General features: G+C 41.0%; 2 protein-coding genes across 2 annotated transcripts; one reads left to right on the top strand and one right to left on the bottom strand.

Moving 5' to 3' along the window:
• The first annotated feature begins 1,419 nt into the window (after positions 1-1,419).
• elmod2 (ELMO/CED-12 domain containing 2) lies at positions 1,420-7,441 on the top strand. Its single transcript, XM_084466079.1, has 9 exons — positions 1,420-1,559; positions 2,567-2,714; positions 3,247-3,275; positions 3,787-3,884; positions 4,423-4,552; positions 4,693-4,826; positions 5,390-5,458; positions 5,643-5,776; positions 6,157-7,441. Exons 2-9 carry the CDS (start codon positions 2,570-2,572, stop codon positions 6,312-6,314), a joined length of 897 nt encoding a protein of 298 aa, XP_084322205.1. The 5' UTR covers positions 1,420-1,559; positions 2,567-2,569; the 3' UTR covers positions 6,315-7,441.
• A 437-nt stretch (positions 7,442-7,878) lies between these two features.
• Positions 7,879-11,397, bottom strand: ucp1 (uncoupling protein 1). Its single transcript, XM_084466078.1, has 7 exons — positions 11,283-11,397; positions 10,868-11,004; positions 10,368-10,572; positions 9,778-9,975; positions 9,439-9,540; positions 8,591-8,771; positions 7,879-8,121 (listed from the first exon to the last, which is right to left on the bottom strand). Exons 2-7 carry the CDS (start codon positions 10,991-10,993, stop codon positions 8,007-8,009), a joined length of 927 nt encoding a protein of 308 aa, XP_084322204.1. The 5' UTR covers positions 10,994-11,004; positions 11,283-11,397; the 3' UTR covers positions 7,879-8,006.
• Positions 11,398-13,137: the final 1,740 nt, after the last annotated feature.

Genomic DNA, 13,137 nt, shown 5'->3' with positions numbered 1-13,137 from the left:
TTCTGTGTGTGTGTGTGTGTGTGTGTGTGTGTGTGTGTGTGTGTGTGTGTGTGTGTGTGTGTGTGTGTGTGTGTGCGTGTGTGTGTGTGTGTGTGTGTGTGTGTGTGTGTGTGTGTGTGTCTGTGTTCCTCTTCCTTGTAGCTGTGTGTTCCTCTTTTGTGAAAATCTCATCAACTGACTTCTTCATCACAGCACTACGACATATATATATATATATATATATAATATATATATCTTGTAGTAATGCACTTACTCCTTCTAGCACTTGACTACCACAAAAAAATGTGCTTTGATTCCTACAGCTTCTCTGTCTGCACCAATCTCATTTTGAAGACGCTTCAGATGAAAGCTAAATTATATATATGTTAAATACGTCTCCAGCTCCACGAACAACTTCCAGTCTGACAAGAAGGGAGGACAAACTCCCTAAACCTAGAGAGACGAACCCTTGAGCAAGCACACAGAAGAGGAAATCCTTCCTTCAAGGGATGGTTAGGATTTAAATAGCTGCATAACAGTATATGTATACAGTAATCGCAGCAAACAACAGAAACAAAGGTGATGCAAGATATTAGAATTGCAGGTAAAGCAAGAAGAAGAAGAGAAGATAAGCGTGAAAAAAACAAATAGCTATGTGAATATGTGGTTGGCTGGTCTGTGCTAGCGGCCCTGTTGGCTCTGCTGTGGGTACACCCATGCACAGAGGAGGGGGCGGGCAAGAACTCAAAGTCTGTAAAGCCATTGATTAATACTGTGTGCTACTATGTTGGCTGACCTATACTGGGCACATTTTCCTGCTTGGTACTACCACTTCATCATTTGCTTATTGATAGCGATTTTCTAATCACATAATCTTCCAAATGTTGTTGACAGTTACCAAACAGATAATCACACTGTATATTTGAATTGAGTTACCATAAAAAACAAAATAAATAAACTCGACTAAATTTGTATCTCAGATTATCCCTAATTTATTGGATTAGGATTAGTGGTTTTACTAGGCCTATGTGGTAATACAAAGAGGAATTATTAACAATTTGAATCATAGTACTGATGTAGATAGATTTTTTCTTCATTGTTCCCAAAATGCAAAATACATACTTTAAATTGCTATAATGAACTCATGTCCAGCAGCACAAATGCTGGGCTGCCATGTACCTTTATTATAGTTTGATAATGGTGCCATCCTGTGGTGGCATCGTGAAATAAATACGCAGTGACTGAAAGCTTAATATCAATATTATTCTTTGTATCAAGCGCCAACTAAAAATCAACGGATCTAATAAATGACAATGATACTATTTACGTTCAAATAAATGTGGATCGACAATGCATAGAGGTTTGGTTTTCATGTGACGCAGAATGTACACATGGCAAAATATTGCCTCATTACTACAACTAACGTTGCTTACCGTTCAAGACTGCCTGAGTGAGCGGCGCGGCTAGCACACCCCCAGGAATATAGCGTTCTAACTTTTGTTATCTTTAAATGTACGACAAACAAACCCATTGACGAGCACTTCTGGGTTATATCTGGTTACACGGGAAATTATCATCGAGTAAGTTGGCTTTTGCAAGTGAAACCCAGTAGCTACTTTTATTGAGCTAGCTAGCTAAGCTAATACAACAGCAACCTGTTGTTTATACATGGACAACTGTCGAGGATAACGTTAACATGCCGACTTGGTGTGTTCGCTTGTGTACCACACGACACACAGTTTTTCCAAGTAGAGATACTGCATGTGCTATGTTTTAGTCATCATATATTCAACCCCGGGCCCTGATTATCAGTCTGAGGAAAGCTATGCCTGTGGCTGAACAACAGCTATTAGCTCTCTGGTTAGCCTCTGTTTTAGCCGGGGGATTTAACTTCTAGGATTCAACCCTCAACTGTTTTTATTTTTGGTTGCATTAGTTAGCAGTTTAACCACAACACAAACGGGGCTTTAGCATAACTGTTAACATTCGTGTTTGCGTCCAAATGTGGAAAATGAATTAACTTTAGTTTTTGTCCATTTTTTTTTTCTTCCATTGTCAGGGATGTGTCTAGACTGTGTTCTGTGTAGGGGGGTGAGTCACAGCTGGGATATACTAAAGGCTACTGTAGGCCATCGGGTTAAACTTTGTGTGTTACATACTTAGAATTGAACGTGAAGTCGTTATTACTCACTGGAACTCACTAGAAGCTTATCGGGCTCTTGTAGGGAATGTTGCCCTTTTTAGCCCACCTTAACTATTGGTACTATTGCTTGGGTATAGGGTACTATTGCTTGGGTATAGATTTATTGCTGGTTAACGATTGCAAACTATTACAAAACGCTATATTGCATACATAGCATACGCTATATTGCATTGTGTTAAATCCTCTGGATAAAACGGGGATGATTGCACATTGTAAAGGCAGGTGAAGATGCTACGGCTGTGTCCTGTGTGATTTATTACAAACGTCATACTGAAATGTTTCGGACATGGTTCTGCAATCTCTATTTCAAGTAAGGGCCATGATAGCTTTTCTATGTTCGCCTGTAATCCCTGCGTTTAACTCTGAACTCTTGTCTCTCCGCAGAGAATGCTGGGCTATATCTGGCAGTATGTCTACTCATCCTTCCTCAGATACTGGTTGAAGTGGGTTGTGAGGCAGGTGTCCGGAAAGTGTGAGCTACAGAGAATATGTGCTGGTTTTCAGCCAGGAGCAACCAGGACCTCCAAAACAGGTGAACCATGTCACAATATTATATTATAAGGCAGAACAATAAGTTAGCCTGGCCAGGTGAGTCCCTGAGTGGAAGTGTATTATAAATGTATACAAGATAGTGGAGGAGACCAGGTAGGCCTACCAGGCTCTATCCCCAAAACATCCAAAAAATCCCTCCAATAGGCCTGCTAAAGAAAATACCTGCATATTACATCAAGTTGATGAGATTCTATCTTGGAACACTACGGCCGATTTTCGTCCCGATTCGGCTGCCATGGGAACGCCACCCCGATTCTCGTAAGGGGAAAATCGGGCACGATATCGGGACATTTATCTTGTAGTGTGGGGTGAGCTTAAGTCTAATAAGTAAAAGTAGTGAATTTTTTTACATGCAATATTTATATTCCAATAAATATATTCCCTCTGTCAACGATGTGTACAAATTACAATAGAGGGCCATTAATCACGTTCATGTGCTCCTTGACTTCTGCTCACCACAATTCGCATTGTGAGATGCTCTGGCTAACGCTTGTTTTGTATTTTTTTCCCAGAATATTCTCTTCAGTTTTCAAAGAATAAGGTAAAAAATTCTAAATTATTTCTTCAAGCTCGGTAGTGGTCCTACAGAAATCGTTATATATAATATATAATCGTTATATAACACAAAAGACAACTACTGTATGTAAGTCAAGCAGCTCTCATATTCTCCAATGAAAGACAGCAGACAGCATTCATTTGTTTTTAAGCTATGATAGGCTAACAATGGACATCATCATTTATTTTTATCATTTTATCCTATTGTTTCACCTTGTCATTCATTGGAGAGTAATAAATAATGGACCAATCATTAGCTTATCCTAAAAGCTGACTTTGCTTATTGTAATCAGACTGGTTAGTTCAAGAGTTCTATAATCAACCCCAGTGTTCTTGGCTGTTGTGTTGGAAAAAAGTTAGGTATTGGTATTGATACCGGTAATCATCCATATTAATAGTCGTATAATCACATGCTATATATACTTTGATTTCACTTCTCCCACCTTGTTAACGCTTGTTTCAACTTTTTTGGTGTTCTTGCTTTGTTGTGTGTGCAGGTTTTGAGAGGTTCTTTGCAGACCAGCAGAGATAATCTGGAGCAGTGTGTGGATCACATTGTTCAGGCCAAGAATGTCAAGCCTCAGAAAGATCCCTTGTAAAGCCCCTCTTTTACTTCTTCTGATTATTTTGCACATGACACAATCAATTCATCTAATCTCGATGTTGTCCTATTGATATTGATTTGAGTTCCATGAAGGGTGGATCGCAATATGCAATAATATCTCTCTTGTCTCTATCATGTAGCTCTGAAGCAGTTAAATGAAGCACAATTAAGTAATTGTATATGCATGCATGATTCTTGCAGGTCTAGAATAAATATATTGTAGACCTTGAATACCATGGCACATTGATGTTAGGCTTCTATGCTTTTAAAAAAATACTTGGAAAAAAAACCTTAATTAATGCAAAAATCAATCGGTATAACTTTACTATAGGCTCCTGCTTGTGCCTTTCGCTGTTAAGGTCATCCTCATTCAGAGATAATGAGAGCGTCATTTCCCCCTGCACTTTCTATAGGGCACTGTCTGCAGAAATGATAATGCAATATTCTATGAATGCATATCATCATATGAAGATATAATATCGTAACATCCACAGTTGCCTGCTTCATCCTCCATTCTCTGCTCCTATAGGTTCAGGAAGAGTCTTCACACCTGCCTCCTCCAGATCACTGGCTACGCCGGCTTGTACACCTGTGTGGAGGATCTCAGGAAGGAGACCTTCAGTTCAGATGACATGGAGCACGAGGACATGCTGTTGAAGGTATGTGTAACCACATCCCCTCATCCTTTCCTTCTTATTAGCCTATAACAACATTTAAATATCTCTAGAAATTGCAAAAAAAATAGTAAAATAGTGACATTGATGGTAATAATAACTAACCTTTCCCTTCCTGAATTCAGCTATGGAAGCTGTTGATGCCAACAGTGAAACTGGAGTCCAGGGTAACTAAGCAGTGGGGTGACATTGGTTTCCAAGGCGACGACCCCAAGACGGACTTCAGAGGAATGGGAATGCTGGGCCTCACCAATCTTGTGTGAGTATAGGCACCTGATTGGTGTAGAGATCTGCTACATTTCTTATTGGCTGTGCAAACAGAAACTGATGAAGTACTTACTTAGCAGAGAGGAAATTTGCCAAAATTAACCTTTTTCATTTTGGCATTAGTGGCTTGAGAAATGAGATGGCTGAAATAAATTCATATAGACAATTTTTCACCCAGGGAAGTGAGGTTGAAAATAGTCAATTCATACAGTCACATTTGGAGAAACTACAAAATGTACACTTTTTATGCAATGATGTTTTTCATGTACAGCATTTAAATTGAATATGAATATTTTATAGATTATTTGTAATTTATTATTCAGCTTAATTGAAGATGTAAAACCAACTCGAAATTAGCATTATTTAGTTTATACTCTTTCTTCCATTTTGAAAGATGCCGACTCTATTCAAGTGGTTCTCAACCACAAGCTGATCATGAACAGATTGCACAGAAAATCCATCCAATCTATGCTTAGCAGTGTTGCTAGCAAGGACTAATGTGGTCTGACAGCAGTAGAAAGTGACACGGGGCATCTTGTTATTTCTTGGTTGCAGATTTTTCAGTGAACACTACACAGAGGAGGCTCGTCAGGTGCTCTCTCATGCCAATCATCCCCAACTGGGGTAAGAATATATATCATTTCCATGTATAAAGATGTGTGAAATAACAATGGTTTGATTACAATTTGTGTTTAAAGAAATCCAAAGTATTATTTGGCTTTAACCTTGGCTGTGTTGATTTGTTGCTCTGACCAGTTGAGCTACAATGGTCATCTTTCCCTGATGTGGGTCTGTGTTGTGTTTGAAGGTACTCCTACGCCATTGTGGGCATTAACCTGACGGAGATGGCCTACAGTCTCCTAAAGAGCGGAGATCTGAAACCCCACTTCTACAACACAGTCACTGGGAACCCTGAACTGCTCCACTTCCACCATCTGTACTGTGAGTAGACTTCCCCGGGTTTGGTTTTAGATCTTCACACTCTTCTGTCAATCTTTGCTCCTGAAACCCTGAGAAGTGTTTACGTGTTTGTGTTGTGCATAGTTCAGTAGATTGTAAAGTCAATAATAATGTAAATCTTGGACCCCTTTGACGATAAGATGGTCCATCTCAAGGGGTTGTCCTATTGACGACATTTGAATATATAATGTTTAAAAAGTAGAAAGGTTTGGGAGAATTGTTTGAATTTGTGGGATAATTGGTACAATTGGTGGGATGTGGAAAAATATCAGAAAATTTGTAGGATGGGTTTGACAATTAGTATTAGTAGTATTTCTACTAGAAAGTCACCCTCTAACCAGTGCCTTGTTTCCTCGCCATAGGTTACCTGGCCTACGAGTTTGACAAGTTCTGGGTGGCGTCCAAACCTCAGAGCATCATGGAGTTCAACCTCTACAGGGAGAAGTTCCACAGCCAGGTGAAGATCTCGCTCCAGGAGCCCGGGGTGGCCCTCACTCTGACGGTGTCATCCGAACACTAACCTTCCTGTCGCCGGCCCAGGAGTAATGTAGCACCACGCGATTCCACACGACCATGAAGGTGCTGCTCGCATTATGCTGCCTGAACGCACCAAAAAACCCTACGAGTTTACCTGGAGTTTGAAAGGGACCTCTTCCTCCAGTTGTAATGGACCACCTAATATTATTGGGGAATATTGAGCGTGTTTGGATTTAAGTTGTGGATTATTTCAAATATCCTCTGTGATTTAGTTTTTAGATGGTTATTAAGGTGAAGCCTGAATTGTCCTGCCACAATTGATTGAAGAGAATAAAATAAAGGTTTGGTTTAATTATAAATAATGAAATATATACACCTGTAATATGGTTGTAGTTGCAGCTATTGCTTTACTATTAAAAAAAGAAAAGGAATTGGTGATTTGGCTCGAGCACAGTTGAACCTCTTTACCCCGTAAACGATCATTCCAACTAGTTGACTCTTCTGACTAAAGGGTCAACTGTTCTGCATTGATTAGGTATTAGGGCTTCAGCAGCTTTGTATTGTGTTCCAGTGGTAATATTTTGTGCACTTTTCCAGTGGTCTGTGAACCACATGATGTCGACATGGACGATAGTTATAAAGTGTAAAGTTGCTAGCTAGCTAAAATTAATAATTATTTTTTATTTAACTTGCATTTCAAGCTTTTCTCTCTCACGTATTTATATAAATAATCCCCGACCGGTTGTCATGATTGTCCTGCTCAGGAATTTGATATTTTTGTGCAGTGTTCCCAAATTGTGTGTGACGGGCAAGGCAACATCATTTATACCTAGGACGCCTCATTGTGTGGTTCCATCTTCTTAAACCGTGTGCATGTTTTAATGCGTTCCAATTGTTATTGATATACTCTAGACTAGAGATGACTAGAACACAACTGGGAGGTTGTTTTGCTCCCTGTTAAAGGGCCCCAGGTATAACGTTGATTATGCCATTGCGAGCAATTAAAAAACAAAGTCACCTTCCCGTTAGTGACCAATAGGTACAGTGAGACCACTGCTCTGTACGTCAGGGTGGACCCGCTCACTTGTGCTGTCACAACAGGGTCGATTTTGTTTTGAAGTGGCTTAGAATGGCGAATTAACATCTGGTGTGTGGTGGGGGGGGGGGGGGGGGGGCCAGCATTCCAATGAATTCCTGTAACTCCAGACTGTCACTGTATTGAACGTGATGTGTCCGGAGGTGTACTATTTGTAATGACTTACTGACTTGGCTTGCTGAGAGCTAATAAACACACATTTTGATGCCTTTATTCAACGTATGTGTCCAAACCGAAAGAGAATAGCACCCCCCCCCCCTCCTCTAAGATGGACTGAAGAAAAGCACACTTTCAATGTATTATATCAAATATATTTAAACTTTACATAAAAACAGTGCTTTACATGTTGTGGACATTTATTTGGGGGCTGGGTACAATTTCAACTTTGGTGGTGCAGAAGCTGCCCTGACTGTTTTGTGAGATGTTTGTATAAATGCTATGTAACATTCACATAGCATTTACTCACAGAATGTCCAGAACAATGTAATAAATACAATTGGGTAAAACCAAATTCTCTTAAAATGTAATTCACTTTCCCGATGTTAACAGTACATTATTCCATCTTTCAACAAAAAACAAAAGAGATGTTGGATCAAAACTGAGATTGACATTGGGGGGTTCTGAGGGTTTAGTTCATGCTCAGCTGGCAGTATCCATCTTCTTCTTAGTAGCCATCATGGCTCTCTTGATCTGCTCGAATGACACAAACATCACCACGTTCCACGATCCCAGCCGAAGGAACGAAGGCACAAATCTACAGGAGAGAATGAACATCACGTTACATTTTCTCATGTTTTTTTGCTAACACTTAACATTAAGGGTACATTAATTAAGCATTAGGCCTATTTTATGTCATTAGTATAGGGGTTTGGCTAAGTGGAAACCTTATGTTATGTGTTAATGAATACCTTAGTCAACATTAGATAACCATTAACTAAGTTCACATAAACACCATTAAGTAATGATAAATAGACCATTAGTTACTTCATTAACTTTACTGCATTCAAATTAAATGGATAAATCTCAACCCTACTAAATCTTAGCTAATAGACAAACTTTACCTCATATAACCCTGAAATCAACCATTTCAAATTAAACACCTGAATGACAATCACTGATCCTAAATTTCAACATCTACTGGTTGTTCCCACCTATAAACAGATTCAGTGTTTTCCTATGTCTGTTTCTGTGTGAGGTGTCAAAGGGAGGGAGATATTGGTTACCCTTTGTAGAAGGCAGTCGGCCCTTCCTTGGTCATCATGGTCCAGGCACAGTTGATGGCACTCTTGTACTGACCAGGGGGGGAATTCATGTACCGGGTCTTCACCACGTCCACCGGGGACGCGATTACAGTAGTGACAAAGCCGGCGCCGAAGGCAGACACAAAGTGGCAGGGAAGATTGTCTGTACGGATGAACGTAAATGTCGAAAATGTCACATTAAACAATGAAGAATGGTGTCAAATCTATACAAATGGGGATAGTCAATAATACATTGTATTCAAGATAATAAAATTGCATGCCATGAGACTTTGTAGGGTAAATAATGTACATATGGTATGAACTAAAATGTTCTTTCAACCCTAGGTCTAATATATGGGAGGTCAATTAAATTAACCAAATCAAAGGTTTCAGGGTGATACCATTTATAGTCCGTGACCCAGTTCAATGTAGCATACCCAATGAAAAACTGGAACATTTTCCATTGAGTTATATGAGCAGCAACATATTTAAGCCTATTAAGTTTTATGTATCCATATCGGATATAATCAATGCCATGTCCCTTGAGCTTACACCTTTGATCTTTGCTCACTAATGCTGAAACCGCTACTGCATACATTTGGCAATCATCCAAACGAGGCAGTGAGATAACACCAGTAATAACAATTTCACTTTCAAGGAAAAACACACAATGTCCTCTGCCAGTATGTGTGCTGTTATTGGCCAAGATACAAAAGTCGGGAGGGAGGAGAGTGTGTGTGTGTGTGTGTGGCGTAAGGGGGGCGGGTGGGGGGTGTGTGTGGGTTTGTGCCCAATCAGCTGTCTCCCCTACTTCACATGTTTACGCCTACCTGACAGAAGGTTGTGTTTGAGGATGGCTTCTTTGATGAGGTCGTAGGTCACCAGCTCTGTGCAGTTGACCAGCGCATTTCTTGTGATGTTGGGAAGTGTTCCTGAGGAAGACGTAATGTCAAGACAAATCACACTATAGTAATAAAACCACTATATCCAAAACCAGGCTTTTGGTTTAATCTGTTTGCCAGACTTCACATATTTTTCTACCAAACGTTGTAAAACTATAACTATGCCCAATCTAACGATTCAGTAATTAAGCATACACTTGCATCCAAAGCGGCATTTCATTCTTAGATAAATATCCTTAACGAGCTGGTAGTGGTCTTAAAACCCACCTTTCCAGAGCCCTCGGAGGCCCTCGTTCATGAAGATGTGTTTGTAGGCCTGCATGGTGCCGTTGTAGCGCCGGGCCACCCCGTTCAGGTTCATCTGGGCCTGGAAGCGGACCTTCACCACGTCAGTGGGCTGGGCCACGGACACCGCCATGGCGCCGGTGGTGCAGCCGGCCAGGATGCGGATCATAATGCTCGCATCTGGCAGAGGGAGGAGATAGGGCAGGTTAACGTCATAAGAGTTGGGTTGTCGCCGGACCAACAAGAAGGGTGCTCATTGATGAAGATACATGTATGTAACATTCATTGGTAGATACAGTCTGTTATTGTTTTATGTATGTTCTGACATGGCTTCTATTTGTTTACTTTCGTTGATGTAAAGAACATTGAACTTCCACGTGACGTATCCAAAAACACCAACGCTAAGATACTATTTGTATTGGACTTCATTTAAACTCTTAATAATTCAGGATGTAAACAATATCTCACACTGCAGAGTGTACTTTTTCATATTTTCTATACAGACTTTCCCAGATACTGGATACCGGTAACAAGTTCACGAAGCAGTTACCATGAGATGTCCAGCCACTTACGTTCTTTGTCGCCATTGTAGAAGTTCTTGACATTGTCGTACAGCCCGATCCTGATGGAGGCGAAGCAGACCTGCCTCTGCAGCCCGGCGATCAGCCCATTGTACAGGGACTTGGGGCCTTCTGTCTTCACCATGGTCGCCATGGTGCCAAACACCCCCCTGTAGCGGATGTTCTTAGCTGCCTCCACTTTCTGCTCACCCTGAATCTAGGGTCAAAGGTAAATACATTCATTACAGCCATTTTGATGACAGTGTTCATTCATTCATTCATTCATTCAATTCAGATGTGTAATTAAACCGTATCCGGTTACATATCAAAGTCTGAATCACTGCTTTCATATGGATCTAGGAAAGTGTTTAAGTGCTTTTGAGATAAGAAATATGGACTGTGACATGATCATTTAAAGACAGATTGTGTGTGATGCTTGTATTACATGGTCATGGAATCCTTGAATGAGTGATCAGGTGTGGAGGAGAGGGGGGGGTTCCCTGGTTGAGTACCTGCAGTCTGACTTTGGCTGTGTCCAGGGGGAAGGTGATGAGGTCACCGACACAGGCTGCTGCCCCCGCACTGATCATCTTCACGGCCAGGGGAGGGGGCACGTCTGAGGGCTTAAATCCCACCATGGTGCCTAGGACTGGGGGAGAGGAACAACCAGGTATACACACATATGTACATACATACATATACACACACACACAAACATGCACACGCATGCACACACACACAAGTACACACAAATTCAAACAAATGCTTACGTTTATTTAAATAGCACCCAGGAACTGTGTGTCACAAAGGTTTTGTATCTTAATATAATACATGTTACATTTAAAGGTAGGCAATAGTGTAGAAATCTAGAAGGCGAGAAACCATCAAAAAGTTTAGTCATTCATTCAGTAAAAGAAGTGTACTTACAGTGTCGAGGGGATATTAGGGGATATTAAATTCCTTGTAATTCCAGGCTGTTTTTTTCAGGTCATAATCCATACATGGCAGTGGTAGGAAGTGTACATCTTTTGCTCTGTATTTATAAGATCACCCACTGGCCTTTTTACGACACACAGTAGGGGGTGGGGTGTGTAGGGGGGGGGGCGGTCCTGTGGAAGGGAGCATGGGTCAGAACCAAAGTCCATGTCCGTCAGAAAGTCAATGTTCAATCTTGTTACAGCTGCCTGTACTACATGCACCTTTTGAGAAAAACAATCCTTGTCCACATCTCTGTAAATGGTCATACAGAAGCACTTGCTTCATTTAATGATCCAATTCCAAACTTTACATAGTTAATAACGACAGTTTCTCAAATGAAAGTAAGAAACTTGTAAGAAACGTGTTGCTCATATCCTATGTTCAGGGTTAAGTCGTTCTGTGCAGTGTTGGGACTTGATAAGAATTATTTGGTCAAAACATACTCTATAGTTCTGCAAAGCCAATCAGGAGCCTTAGGTCATTATTAATGAGTGAAGATAGTTAGAAAAGGGTCGATACAACCGATACAACCAAATGGATATGAATGTGACCCAGGATAAGATTACTAGTACCAGGAATTCAGCTATCGTGCTTAGACGCCTGTCTCACTGTCTCATAGCCTTTGAGTCTACGCTAACAACTGGCCAGTGCTGGCATCGGCTGGCTTCTCTTCTCTTCATCAATTATTAGGGTGGTATGTGTGAGGTTTTCCCCTAGTGTCGGGCTGCTCCACCAGAGGCCCGGTCAAAGGTTGGAGACTGAGGTCTGAGCTGTTCTGGGAACAGGAGCTCTGGGACGTTAGTCCTGATATCTGTGAGTTCCTCTGTAACAGCCATGGAATTAAGTAGTTGTTCCACTCTTTGGCTCATGTTTGGGTTAACTCCAGCAGCCAAAGACGCAGGCACCGAGAGGACAGCGGAGCAGGGGGGTGACGTGGGCTGGAGACTGAAGGTCATGAGTGGAGATAAGCAGCTTGCATCACAGGGTGGGTCATGCCTCCCCGTGTTTGGGACAAGGTTTCCCAATGGCTCTCCCCATGTAGACAAGCCTCTACATAAGATCAGAGACCATTCAAACCTAATGCACTCAAAACCAAAAAGGCAACAATGGAAGTTAACTGTGCATACATGTATAACAACTGCAATGATCTATTTATTTATATATGATCCATGAGCTATCTCTTTCTCTCTCTATATATAGTATACTTCATATGCTATATACGAGAGGCATTGGGAGTAATGTAGAGCAGGGTGGAGAGTGGAGGGCCAGAGGCAACGGACAGGACTGGACAGGAGGGAGAACCTCAGTCGACCGTCTGCTTAGTTTGGCACAACATGTCTCGTACTCAGGTGAATCATTGCTGGCTTTCCTTCCTTGCTATCTGGGATGGAACCCTTCCCTTCCCTCGAGATAGCCCCCTTTGATTGGTCCTCCCAGAGACGCAGCGGCGAGGGGAGGGGTCAACAGAGTGAGGGGAGTGGAGATAAATGCTTTAACCCTTGTATGCCTGTTTTGGGGTTTTGAAATACTTAGTGCCAATACATTTGCATTGTCTTCTTACTGGTTGGGGTTTTGGAAAAATAGTTTGAGTGTCTTTCATATACAAACCTATAGTCACTTAACTTACTTAATTTTTTAATTAACATAATTAAAGTTCTTGTACTTTTGAAGGTTGGAAGTACAGAACCAGATAAATACTGTTAAACCATTAAGAAGAACCATTATAACCCTACAGGATTAAAACCTTATTTTATCCTGTAGTTTGGACAGAATAACATTTAATTGAAGTAACTATGCTTTTTTG

The sequence above is a fragment of the Micromesistius poutassou genome (assembly GCF_964030765.1).
Source record: "Micromesistius poutassou genome assembly, chromosome: 3".
Lineage (NCBI taxonomy): Eukaryota > Metazoa > Chordata > Actinopteri > Gadiformes > Gadidae > Micromesistius > Micromesistius poutassou.
Note: the sequence above shows the minus strand (reverse complement) of the source record. Positions and strands in the feature narration are given on the sequence as shown.

Excerpts from the sequence above, each read along its gene's own strand:
- elmod2 (XM_084466079.1), top strand. The coding sequence starts at position 2,570 with ATGCTGGGCTATATCTGGCAGTATGTCTACTCATCCTTCCTCAGATAC. Across the intron at positions 4,827-5,389 it reads CTGGGCCTCACCAATCTTGT|ATTTTTCAGTGAACACTACA; the intron begins GTGAGTATAGGC and ends TCTTGGTTGCAG. Across the intron at positions 5,777-6,156 it reads CCACTTCCACCATCTGTACT|GTTACCTGGCCTACGAGTTT; the intron begins GTGAGTAGACTT and ends TCCTCGCCATAG.
- ucp1 (XM_084466078.1), bottom strand. The coding sequence starts at position 10,993 with ATGGTGGGATTTAAGCCCTCAGACGTGCCCCCTCCCCTGGCCGTGAAG. Across the intron at positions 9,541-9,777 it reads CCTCCGAGGGCTCTGGAAAG|GAACACTTCCCAACATCACA; the intron begins GTGGGTTTTAAG and ends CGTCTTCCTCAG. Across the intron at positions 8,772-9,438 it reads CAAACACAACCTTCTGTCAG|ACAATCTTCCCTGCCACTTT; the intron begins GTAGGCGTAAAC and ends TCATCCGTACAG.